The sequence below is a fragment of the Penicillium vulpinum genome (genome assembly GCF_028829585.1).
Source record: "Penicillium vulpinum strain IBT 29486 chromosome Unknown utg000001l_segment0_segment0, whole genome shotgun sequence".
NCBI lineage: Eukaryota > Fungi > Ascomycota > Eurotiomycetes > Eurotiales > Aspergillaceae > Penicillium > Penicillium vulpinum.
Window position 1 is genome coordinate 1492385 of NW_026643241.1, and position 12034 is coordinate 1504418.

General features: G+C 46.9%; 5 protein-coding genes across 5 annotated transcripts; 3 read left to right on the plus strand and 2 right to left on the minus strand.

The window, feature by feature from the left end:
* Positions 1 to 621: 621 nt before the first annotated feature.
* Positions 622 to 1985, minus strand: N7479_000539 (uncharacterized protein; the record flags this gene model as incomplete). The annotated part of the gene is made up of 4 exons (XM_057248237.1): positions 622 to 1242; positions 1293 to 1669; positions 1716 to 1828; positions 1888 to 1985. 4 exons carry the CDS (start codon positions 1983 to 1985, stop codon positions 622 to 624), a joined length of 1209 nt encoding a protein of 402 aa, XP_057112669.1.
* Positions 1986 to 2314: 329 nt separating this feature from the next.
* N7479_000540 (uncharacterized protein) lies at positions 2315 to 3327 on the plus strand (the record flags this gene model as incomplete). The annotated part of the gene is made up of 3 exons (XM_057248238.1): positions 2315 to 2533; positions 2605 to 2824; positions 2888 to 3327. 3 exons carry the CDS (start codon positions 2315 to 2317, stop codon positions 3325 to 3327), a joined length of 879 nt encoding a protein of 292 aa, XP_057112670.1.
* A 334-nt stretch (positions 3328 to 3661) lies between these two features.
* Positions 3662 to 4525, minus strand: N7479_000541 (40S ribosomal protein uS4; the record flags this gene model as incomplete). The annotated part of the gene is made up of 5 exons (XM_057248239.1): positions 3662 to 4070; positions 4175 to 4273; positions 4351 to 4369; positions 4429 to 4466; positions 4518 to 4525. 5 exons carry the CDS (start codon positions 4523 to 4525, stop codon positions 3662 to 3664), a joined length of 573 nt encoding a protein of 190 aa, XP_057112671.1.
* A 1278-nt stretch (positions 4526 to 5803) lies between these two features.
* N7479_000542 (60S ribosomal protein eL21) lies at positions 5804 to 6596 on the plus strand (the record flags this gene model as incomplete). The annotated part of the gene is made up of 4 exons (XM_057248240.1): positions 5804 to 5849; positions 5969 to 6036; positions 6105 to 6152; positions 6266 to 6596. The coding sequence occupies exons 1-4, from the start codon at positions 5814 to 5816 to the stop codon at positions 6594 to 6596; spliced, it is 483 nt and encodes a 160-aa protein (XP_057112672.1). The 5' UTR covers positions 5804 to 5813.
* Positions 6597 to 9726: 3130 nt separating this feature from the next.
* Positions 9727 to 10102, plus strand: N7479_000543 (uncharacterized protein; the record flags this gene model as incomplete). Its single annotated transcript, XM_057248241.1, has 2 exons — positions 9727 to 9743; positions 9892 to 10102. 2 exons carry the CDS (start codon positions 9727 to 9729, stop codon positions 10100 to 10102), a joined length of 228 nt encoding a protein of 75 aa, XP_057112673.1.
* Between the last annotated feature and the right edge of the window lie 1932 nt (positions 10103 to 12034).

The following is a 12034-nucleotide window of genomic DNA, read 5'->3' on the forward strand; positions in this document are numbered from 1 at the left end:
CTGGAGGGGTATAACCTGGGTTGGTCAGCGGGGGGGGCTTGCAAATCAATACGAATAATTGAGTTGAGTGACGCAAACTCCCTAGTGAGACTTACTAGTAGCTTATAGGATCAAAAGCTCCGTTAGTTCAACCTGGAGTATCATCATCAAGTCTGCGACGGGGGGATTTCCGCACTCTGACAAAACTGCGGAACCCGCCGGGTGGAGGTCAACTATGTACTAACTACATCGATGTACAATTGTACGATCAACTGCACTTTTTAATGTTATTGTACAAGATAGCAATTATTAATTATCAACTTGTTATTAGGCAGAGTGTGTTTTTATAGCCATTATCAGTTTCCAAGGTTGATCAACCATCATTCTTTTTAGATTTTATGCTATCCTCCGTAAAAATATATTTCTCCTCGCCACAGGGCAATGACTATCAAAACATCAAATCATTCAAAGAATTCTACTAGGTAAGCTCTTTTATTCATTTCGTATAAAATAAGCAAGGCAACCCAGAATATCCTTGAATGAAGGCTAGGCCAATAAATAATGAAAGTTATAATATACACCTTGGTATCACCCATAGCACACACCTCAAACGCCAATCATCAAAACATACAGAAAGAAATACTACCAAGAAGCCCGAACATCAATATGCCCATCGTCATCCACGAACTTGCCCCGATCCCATTCCCGTCCTTCGCCTTTCTTCGACCATTGTACGTCCTCCGGTTTGCTTTCTCCGTCCACGCCCGCAAAAGCGGTGTTATTCTTCCATTTATCAATGACTGCTTCGTCAATTCCTGCCGAACGTAGTCTCTCCTCGCCCTTATTTCTCCAGCGCTCACGATCGCGCAGCGCCTCCATTGCCATGTCCCAATCATCGTCTTTTGTCATGAGCCCTGCGACAGGACGACGAGAGGATTCCTGGTCCATGGAGTGTAACTTTTCTTCCTCTAGATGCACATCGTTAGTCGGGTCGTAGCCGGGTGCAAAGTGAGCATCGATATTGCTCATGTTATGTTTGTAGGCTCCACGCCCGCGCGAGCGGATAGGTGCCTCGTTCTGTTGAGGAGGAAGCGGTCCGACAAGGTCTTCTAGGGGATCGGATTCCTCGTCCATCTCATTTTGGCGTGTAGCTATAGTAGGCAACGGCGACAATCGTTTGGGCCGCGTGTTGGGTTCAAGGCGAGAACGGCGGGAGCCATGTGGCGATGCATCTTCCCGCTTTGACCGACGAGATTTGTGCGACTCTGGTGAGCGAGACCGGGAACGGGAACGAGTAGAATGTCCAGATTCACGTTTTTGTCTTCGATGGCGGTGGCGGTCGGGACTTCGATCCCTGTGTGGAGAACGACTCGGAGACCTCGAATATGAGCGCTCACGTCTTCGTCTAGTATGCTCCTTATCTCTATCCCGTCGATCTCCCCTAGATGACTCGTAATCCCGGTGTTCGCGCCGATGTCCACCGCGCTCTTTATCTCTCTCCCCAGTTCCGTCATGCTCTTCATTTCTTCGTCGATGTCTTCGCGACCGGTCTCGTTCCACCGAAGGGGAGCGGCTTCGAGTTCTTTTTCGATGTGACCGGTTGCGATCTTCACGATCTCTTCTTCTATGGTCTCTTGATCCTTGCGCTTTACTTCGATCATCAAATTGTTTGGAAGAACGGTCTGTCGAACTTGGCGCCAAAGCACCCGAAGCCTGATATTTCAGCTGGTGCATACGCTCCCGTGCTTCTCTTTCCTCCTTGAGTTTGAGAGCTGTGTTATGATTGTCTGTCACTTTGATGAGATTGCGTAGGAAGCGAGTGTTGGGTTTTGGGGCATTGCTTGTCGGCCTGTAGGTGTTCGTTAGTCTTGTATTCATACATACCGCAGACCATGAGACCAAACCAACCTTGAAGGCATAAAAGCACTCAGTCCTTGGGATGCGTACTTTATAGAACTCTCCTTAGCCTCCTTGGCCAGGATCTGTGCAACATAGTCGTCATCCATGGTCCAGATGAGCCGCAGATCGCAGGACTCTGGGGATGTGGAAGAAGTGCACCACGGGAAGTGAGGAATGCAAATCGAAAGCAATTATATACACTGGGAGACCATATTAAGAAAGAACAAAGGCGGAATCCTTTTCAGTTGAAAGAATCCGAGAGAGGCGAAGACCAAAGCGCCTTCCAAAAGTTGGCCTGACCGCCTTTGATATCTGTTTACTGTCCCGCAAATGTTATGCCGCAGGTGGACTCGACCCCTCCAAGCTCTCTAGCAATCGCAATTCTCGTTGGTTTTCTTTTTCATAGCCAGGTTCTTGATAATTGAACCCTACCAACATGGAAAGCTCGTCATCTGAAGCCCTTGCAGCACTCCAGCAGCTGGAGGAGAATGGTGATTTGAAGAGCCGACTTGCGATTATTCGCATCAGCGAGCCAATTTCCACCGAAGTTGGGGGATCTTACCCGTCTCCTTCAAAACGAACCTCCGATGTTTCCATCTCAAATTTTGACGATCCTACACCGGCCTCGCTGGAGGCAGATCTTTCACATTACAAGGTCCGCACGATCAGCCGGAATACTGCGAACGCCTGCAGCCCGGACCAGCAAATACTAATGTTTTCGCATAGGAACTATTCTCCAAATTACGATTCTCCTACCTCGAGCAAGTAACAAAGGAAAAGTTCTTGCGCGCCATTGTTGGCGACCCGCCTGTGATTGTCGGGCACAATGAGAACATGGAACTGGAGGCGCAACTAGCAGATGTGAAAGCCGAGCTCAAGGCACGGAAAGAAGATGCACGGATTATGATCGAAGAAATGGAGCTAATGGGCCGTGATTTGGCAAGCCGTGAGTGGCCAATGACCCGTAGGAGAGGAGTATGTTGACTGAAGCGTATCGCGGCCATGACAGGTTACAAAAATGTCGAACTTCAAACTACACAACTCTCAACGCTGCCTGCCTCAATCGAGAACCTCGAGTCCACCATCGCCGACCTCCGCGCCAAGCAGATAGCCACCATGGATCCTTCTAATCCCCACAATACTTCCTCGTCGCAGAATCTTCCTCTTCCCGCGACTTTGGCACTACTGGCGGAACGTGAGGCGGAACTGGCAGCACTGAACCGCCAGCTGGCTGCTGTACACAACACATTGCCTCGGAAGACCCGAGAGGCCGAGGCAGTAGAAAGAGAGCGCAGCGTGCTTGAGCGACGGAAGTCAGATGCGATCGCGCAAGCCCGTGAAGCCCAACGCAAGAAGCAACAGGGTGAAAGCGATGGACTAGAAGAGATGGGACGTTGGTACAGAGGGGCAGAAGAGACCTTGAAAGAATTGGTGGGGACCCAGACATGATAGCCTGCAGGCCAAGCCTAGGCTTGTGTACGATGACACGACGGACGAACGATTGAGCTTATCTTAAGGTGGGTGGGGATCGGGAAATGGCGTTTGAGATCTACTGTACATATATGGGTCCAAGGATATTATAATTCCAGTTTAGGAAAGTTTGGGAATCAAATTCATCAAATCGGGTTCCAAATTGAAGCCTTTCGGCTGTTTTAGATTCATTGTATTGCATGATCGTAGAACATGAGACGCTATGCTGCAGTCATTTTGAACCTCCAGGATATGAAGGTGCCCCAAGCGAAACCCGACCGTACTCCTTTTTTGGGGGAATATTTGGAATAATTTACTCCTCATCCTCCTCCTCGGCATCCTCACCACCGGCGGCGGCGGCGGCCTTCTTGCGGCGAACACGGCCGGGACGGCCGCCACCGAAGGGAGAGGTGAGAGAGAAGTCAATGTGCTTCTGGGAGTCGAGACGGACCATGAAAGAAGGAACGTTGACGATCTGCTTTCCGACACGGATGTGACGCTGCTTGATGAGGACACGGGCGTGGTGGATGGACTTGGCGAGGCCAAGCTTGTAGACGCAGGTCTGGAGACGGCGCTCGAGGAAATCCTCGGACTTGAGGGCCAGGACGTAATCGAGCTTCATGCGGGCCTCATCGAGCACACCGATGCGGACAAGACGGCGAATGAGGGCATTGCCTTCGAAGAGACGCTTGGGGTCCTTCTCATCGAGAGTAAGGAGCTCACTGTACGGAAGATGAAAAATTAGCGCCATGTCCCGTAAAATTTGATTTGCATCGGCCCGATCGCTCGAAACCTCGCAAAATCGCAGATTGTTCCTTGCACATACCGAGCAGCACGACGGATCTTGGAGAGGGTGAGCTGGACACGCCACACCTCGCGCTTGTTGCGCAGGCCGTACTCGCCGACAGTCTTGAGTTCAGCATCACTAGTAAAAAAATGTTAGGAATATGAACACGACATAACCAGAAGCACGCTTCTGGTTAGTGGCCGGAGAGTACTAACAGACGGGCCGACTCGAAGGCTGTGATGAAGTTAGTCTTTAAACGTCCAAATCGATAATTTCATTGGAAATTCACTTACGGCGACGGGGGACCTTGTAGGTCTTGGAAGAAACGCGACTGCAATCGATTAGAATGATGCGATGCCTTTCATTTTGTTGAGATACTCACGGGGCCATAGCTGCGGTTAGATGGGCGGAGGTTGTCGACGGGAGGTCGAAAGGTCAAGGACGAATTGAGAATTTGAGTGTGCGCGATGCGAGCCCTAAGGGGCTAGTCCCAATTAGGATATTGGATTATGTCAGCATATTTTTGTCGTTGAGCCTATTCGGGCGGGGGGTCCCATCCATGGATGGTTCCACTCTTGAGCAATCTTGGGAATTTCTCTTGTGTTGCATCAGATAGATCATCGGGTTTGCATAATGATTTTCTGCACCATGACAAGCAGGCGAAGGTTATATGAGCTCGAAATATTCGGGATAATTGAATCGTCTTTACCTTCCACATTTGGCCCATCGCAATCAATGGGCTAGAGGCTGTTCTCCTAACATCCCCATTTGATGGTCACTGATGCATTAGTAGATCTGGCGAAGAATGGCATGCCAGCAGTCAAAATGGTCACTGACATTCAGGCGTATACAAATTGTGAGATATTCCAGATCATGGGACTGGGTTCAAGCCTGCTGGCTGCTTGATAGTTGTCATTCTGATTCTGGTGCCATAAGGATGATATTGTTGTCCTGTTAGCTCACTGTACTGCGCCACTACATGACGCCCGAAGGTATCCAAGGTTTAAGTAGGCCTGAAATCCAGAACTTTAGATCTGCGGCGTGTATATCACTTGGTGTTTGTCTAAGGATGGCAAGGCCACACCAATATAGGGCTAACGATATTGGACGCTGAGCGTCTGTCGGGAAAAGAGGGTTGAATCACCGGGCATGAATCGTGAATATTGCAACAAAATTCTGGTTCCGGAACCTGGTAGTGATAGAGTGCGGTGGTTTGATCAGAGAATCCCATTATTTTCTAAGCCAGCACCGATCCTAACACCTGCACGCTCGCCATTTTGATGATTCATGTATACTACGAGGATTGATTTGAGATAATGTTCAGTCAAAAATTGGAAAAGAAACCAAAAGGGCTTGATTTTCTCCGAAGGGCTCATATAAATACAGGAAGGGAGGGCAAATACCTGGTGAGCATTGTGTGTTATACAACAACTTCGAAGTACTTTGTAGATGAAGGGCTATGGGCAATTCAAGCTTTGATTGGCTGAACATTAATTATCGCGCTAACCAAATTTAGAATGTGGCGAGCTAATCCTAAAGTGTCGTAGCGTGGGCCACAGGTTTAGCGAGGGTCTGATTAGTCAGTGATCCCACAAATTGTTATCCGACACTCTCGTTTTTTTGTATTGAAGGCCCCGTCGACAATTAACCACCAGCACCAACCCATAACACCGCCGATATGCCTCACTCGTACGGTCTGCGCGCCGGCACTCGGGTACGTTTTAATTCCCTTTGCGACACACGTCTTTTTTCAATACTGGGGGACGACCTGGATCGACTGGATACGCCGTTGGGCCTCAGGGAGGATAAGTGCTAACGAGACGACGAACACAGTATGCCTTCGCCCGTGGCTTCAAGGAGGCCGGTATGATCCGTCTCTCCACCTACATGAAGACCTACCGGTATGCTCAGAACTCTCGAACCTCGAACGAATGACAGGAAATGAAATCTGACGGATAATTTTTTACAGTGTGGGAGATATTGTCGATCTTAAGGTCAACGGTGCCGTCCAGAAGGGGTCAGTACATTCCGAACCTTCCTCCCTGCGCTCTCGCGACCGTCCACTGCGATCATACACCATGGGCAATGCGAATCTGGGAAGAGAACGACGAGAATCTAACAGTTGAACAGTATGCCCCACAAGGTCTACCACGGTAAGACCGGTGTCGTCTACAACGTCACCAAGTCCGCCGTCGGTGTCATCCTCTACAAGAAGGTCGACAACCGCTACCTCGAGAAGCGTATCAGCGTCCGCATTGAGCACGTCCAGCACTCCCGCTCCCGCGAGGACTTCATCAAGCGTGTCAAGGAGAACGCCATCAAGAAGCGCGAGGCCAAGGAGAAGGGTGTCCACGTTCACCTGAAGCGCCAGGCCGTTGGCCCCCGTGAGGCCCACTTCGTCAAGCAGGCCGGCAACCACCCCGAGACCGTTGTTCCCATTGCCTACGATACCCACATTTAAAGGGCTCGTTATCGAATTGGAACGGTGTGTGCGGTTGTTAGGTGTTTACTGGGTTTTCGCTCCATTTTTGCCTAGACTGAAATGGACTTTGATACATGAGACGAAGCGCAAAGGGTTTCGGATGCCCTGGCACATCTCTCGCCTGTGCATAGATTCCCCTGAATGAAACAAAATCAAAAAATTTCCGAGTTCATGTCTACATTTTTCCCGGTCCGGCATAACTCCTGAAGATTTGTTCTACTGCTATAGACCTGTGTTCGTAGTGCTGTTCGTTTTCGCTCTTGGCCTTGATCGGCAGCCTCATCTCAGAGCCACTTATACTGTGATCAAGCTGGGTTCATACTTCAATTCCTAATTACTCAACACAAGAATAGTCCTCCGTGGATGCGACTTTGTGATGTCTTTTTGGCAGTCTTTTTGATGTTTTTGTTCAATATTTAAAAAAGATATGCTTTTCTTTGGATTTTTTTCTTCTACTTCTTACTTTTATACGTCAATGGCAGAAAGAAGTATAACCTTTGACTGATGAGCTTCAGATATACAATTCTCGACCTAAATGTATACCCGAAGTAGGGGAGCGGAGAAAAGTTGCACTGGACGAAGTCCATCAACCTCTTCAGTAGACTATTTGGCGATATTCTCCTTCGAATTATTAAGATTCAATTTGCCTCACGTTTCACCTTATTTAACTCTTTTTGACATGCCCGAAATTTTAGGCGTTCTAGCCCTTCCTACTTTATATCCTGCGATTCTGACTACCGCAGCGCCTAGCTCGGCGCCGGCGAAATTCCACCTTCCACCACTCTTACGACGTGGCAGAGCAGGAAAAAAAAAAGAAAGAAAGAAAAGGGCTAGAACTATGTATGACATAAAAATTCTCCCAACGGATTATACTTTTTATTCTCACTACGAGTACCAGCATAGTAAGGCGTCCATGCAGACTGACGTTGTAGATACTAGGGTATATCTCAGGGGCACAGCCATCTTTGATTTGCACCGCCACTACGGTGAAAATGGTCTATTCAAGCTTTAGCTTTTCGATGAATGACCTCATAGTCAAAATAGGACATCGATGCGGAATCAAAGTTGGGCATCATTTTACCAAGGCTTGCTATACCCAGGCGATGAGTTCACCCGAACCCAGTCGCCTGTTTTGCTCAATATCTGCTTTTTCTGATATTGGGCACTTCGAACTTGCGGTAAGCACTTTTGACCCGGGCTTCATCTCCTTGCAATGCGGGCTCCCGTAGAGCAATTGGAGGGGTATATGGATGGATATTTCCAGGAGCTTGTACCCAATGACCCAACCCGGAAATTTCTAGAAGCTCAGCTGGCGATGGTCAAATACGCGAGCGCCTCTTATGGATCTCAGACCCGAGAATGTTCGCATGACCGTCAAGTGGAGTGAACGGGGCTATTATTTTGTTATTCAGTCGGGCTAGATTCCCATCCCCTGTCTAAAATCAAAGATCTTCATCGCTTGAATTCTTCGTGCATCACCTGATACCTGCATAGGCGCCTAGACTATCTAATTTCCCGAGACGCACGAAAATGCGTTGGGATTCCTTAGAACCCGAGGGGTCAAAGCAAAAAAAACCCTGGAAAGCAATGGTTTTAGGAGTAGCAGCAGCATATACTGCGCCCGGATGTCATGTTCCCATGAAATTGAGATGTGAAAAATAATATTCAATTAATATAGAGATAGTAAGGAATGTTTCTCGAAGGCTTTTTTTTCTCTCTTTAATGACGTACAACATACAGAGTAAATGTAAACCCCGCGGCCCATTTGCATCCCACTTGAAGATCATCCACTTTGTTTTTGAGACTCGGGTCGGACTAGGCCCGTGGCTAGTGGCATTAATATTACGAACTATTGCGTTGTGTGGAGTGCATATGGAGTACAAATACGGAGTACAATGCATACAACTGTACGGAGTACTCTAAAGTAACATCACCTCCATGCGTTCATAGATCAACTAGTCGCATATGTACTTGAGATGTTAATTTTCTGATGGAATATCTCAGTGTCTAAATTTTTGAGCAACGCCTTTCTGATGCAGACGTAACCAAGAGGATGCGATGGAATTGTTGGTGTGTGTATACCCCTACACCGTACTTTCTAAACGCCCTATCAGGAACCTTTATACGAGGGGTGAATTGATTTGAAATTGACTGGCAAGGGTGAAGATGGAGGTGAAATTTGGGCATCTGGACGAGCCTGTCATTTTACAGTGTACACAATACACAGAGTTGCACCGGCCGGAGCGTGTTTGAATGATGGTTTGGACTTTGGTGACCTTCGGCAAACTCAGCCACACATCGCTTGGCAACAGGGATCACCCATTAGGTTAATAGTGGAGATTCTAGGAAAGGAAATATTGTGGGAAATTATACAGCCATTTTACCACTAGACCATAACAAAAACCACAATGTTTGAGCCATACGGAGTACTTCACACTCGAATCTAATTGTTATTCGACAGCCACTGTGGATCAGACGCAAGATGCTCATGCGTTGCACCTGACAGGTGAAGACGTGCAGCCCGGGCCAGAAGAGATCGGCAAGCCAGGCACAGTAGGTTCAGTCTTTCTTTTATGCGACTTTTTCCCTTTATCATTTTCTTTTCGGAGAAGAGAAGAAAACAGCCATACTAGCCTCTAAGCTTCTACCTAGACACCTGGATAACTACCTCTAATGCGTTAGTCAGCGCTATACACATTTCTTAGAGTGCTTATCGAATATGTCCTGGTCCACCGTAATTCATTTCGCCCGAACTTACTGTCACCACCGCTACCCTTGAACACCCTCGCAAAGCCTGGGTACACCTTTGCACCCAGGTTCGTTCCCCTTTGTAGGCAGCGAGATGATCAGACCAAACCACGAGTCCATTTCAAATGGACGCCTATATATCTTCCTCCTCCCCTTCTTCAAGGCTATCAAATTTACACTCACAGCTTGCATCTACTACTTCTACGGGGATCTGCACCGGCAATTATTCAAGTGGTCTGTCTTAGGTTGCCATTGACTAGCCCCACTAGCTACCAGCCCTATCAATTCACTCTATTCCATCCTCCCTCAAAGTCGTGTTCACCGCTGCTTTCGAACCCAATTCCCAAGCTAAGGCGTCAAAATGAGTTCGAATAATAAGTAAGTAAGCCGGCTAGTTCTTTGCATATACCGGCAATACCCGCACGGCATGCCCCCAGTATCCGCAATTATAACCCATTTATTATTGAAGTTATTTAACCAATAAACCAATTGCTTGTTTTATCTGCTAATATTGATTTTCTCTCAGAGACTCGTCATCTGACTTGCTCGCTGCCAAAACCCCTGACACCACTGCCAATGGCACCACTGCTGCCGGCCAGAATGGCGCCTCGCAGGTGTCTTTGCCCACCTCCAATTCCGAGTCACAAAATGGAGGCTCTATGCTGCAGGCGTGGGCAACGGCGCCCGCCTCGTCGGACCCGTGGTCAGCGGCCAAAGCCACCTTATCGCCTCGTTAGATTTTGGTCGCTATTCGTTGAGATTGGATTCTGTATCAGAGTATTATTGTACAAGGATTTCCGGGGCGTGCAATATTGGAACATGGTTTCGTCTTTTCTTTTGGGGGTTGGGACGCTACTACTTAGATGGGAAATACTGGGATATAGATTGGCTGTTTTGCGAGTGGGGTCTCCGGGGGGGCGTCTTGCTGATCTTTTGTCACCTGTTGGTTTTTTCTTTTTGTCTTTGGGTGTGTTTTTGTTTTCTTAACGGGTATATGGATAGGATCATGTAGTACAAGGAATGGAGAAATTATCGTGATGTGCGTTCTTTCGTTTCCAATTTTCTTCCCAGATCCAGACAAGGCGATTGTAGCCGGGATAATGAATGCATGACGTATCGATCTGTTACAGTTAAAATTTTGTTATGCTGTACATTAAGTGAGTAAGTAGGAAATTATTCAAGATTCAAAGATTCAAATTTGCCTTGGGCCATGAATTATGTAGATAGGTACCTAAGGTGTATCGAACCTTTCAAACTTGGGAACCATGGTAGCCATGTAGAGCCGCAGGTCTGTGCCGTTCCCCACCTGATCCAGCAACTCTGCGGAGACCTCCGTAATTGCAATCAGTAAGATTTCCCTCTCTTTTTGGTTAAATATATTTTTCTTCTTTTCTGTTTCTCTTTATGCGTATATGCAAAGAATAGATATCTGCTTCCTCAACATTCACTCCATCTACACATGCAGCTTTTTTTTCCTAAAAAAAACCAACGAAAACAAGCCTCAAAAGAACCCCAAACAACCAATGATAAAAAACAATCACCTATTCAAGGGACAAAGCGGAATGTTCAGTGTCTAATATCACCGCCAATTGCCCAAATATCATGGGATTGTCGGGCAAACAAAAGTACAGTCAGATATGATTGTAATCTTAGCACCAGACGAGTTGATTGGTACATGAACAAGGGGAATGAGTTCGGGCTTGCCGTTAGAAGTGACACAAAGTTGAACTCCAGAGCTTCACTATAATCTCTCTATAACCATTCCAGCCAGTGATGTACATAGAGAAAGGTGGTTAGTTTATCCTAAAGCCCTCTATGGCAGTAATCCCTGATGATGTGGCTTGTTTTTCAATCATCTACCCATGAGCTTTAATCTAGACCCTGATGGCCTTTCTTCGCCTTCAGTGGTGTTGTGGTGGTATTCTAGTCTTTGCATTTACTATATCTCGAATCCTCAAGCTACTTTCCCCGCTCTCAGCAAAATACCATCCCTTTTAATGTACATACAAGACTTACCCTGAAATATCTCAATTAAAATGAAAGTGATGTCATGTTTCTGGCAACGGTGTAGCTTCGAATCAGCTATCCGACACTGCATAGTCCATGCATTTCAGGATCCACTTAACCATAGAATTGCAATACATCTAATGTCACTGGATGTATGCCATGATTTTCAGGGCTCGGACATGAACAGTAGATAACTTCTGTTGGTATTTATTTTCTTGAGGATTATTTTTTTAAATTATCTTATTGCATCACATTATTACCTGCTTCGTGCGTCGTAACCATGATGGAACGATAGAACCCAAGAATCTGGGGTTCTCCAGGCCAAATTGTTAGATCTTGACCGTTTAGCTAGAGATAGTCTAAGCCTTCTTTTTTTTAAATTTCAAAAACCAAACAAAACCCAGGGTGAACCTGGAGACTTTAATTTCGTCTAGGGCTTCCCTATAAATTGCCAGTTGTTATTGGTCAGTCGACACCGGGGGTCGATCTACCTACATAATATTGCCCGAATAGGAGATTTTAATTTCAATTTTCATTTTTAATTTATTTGTCTCATAACCCTCGATATACTATGAAAATCATATTTCCTTTTTTCTAGCGAGTTAGAATAAAGATCCAGTCCCACATACCTAAATGCCCAGACTACACTGTCATTGGCTGCT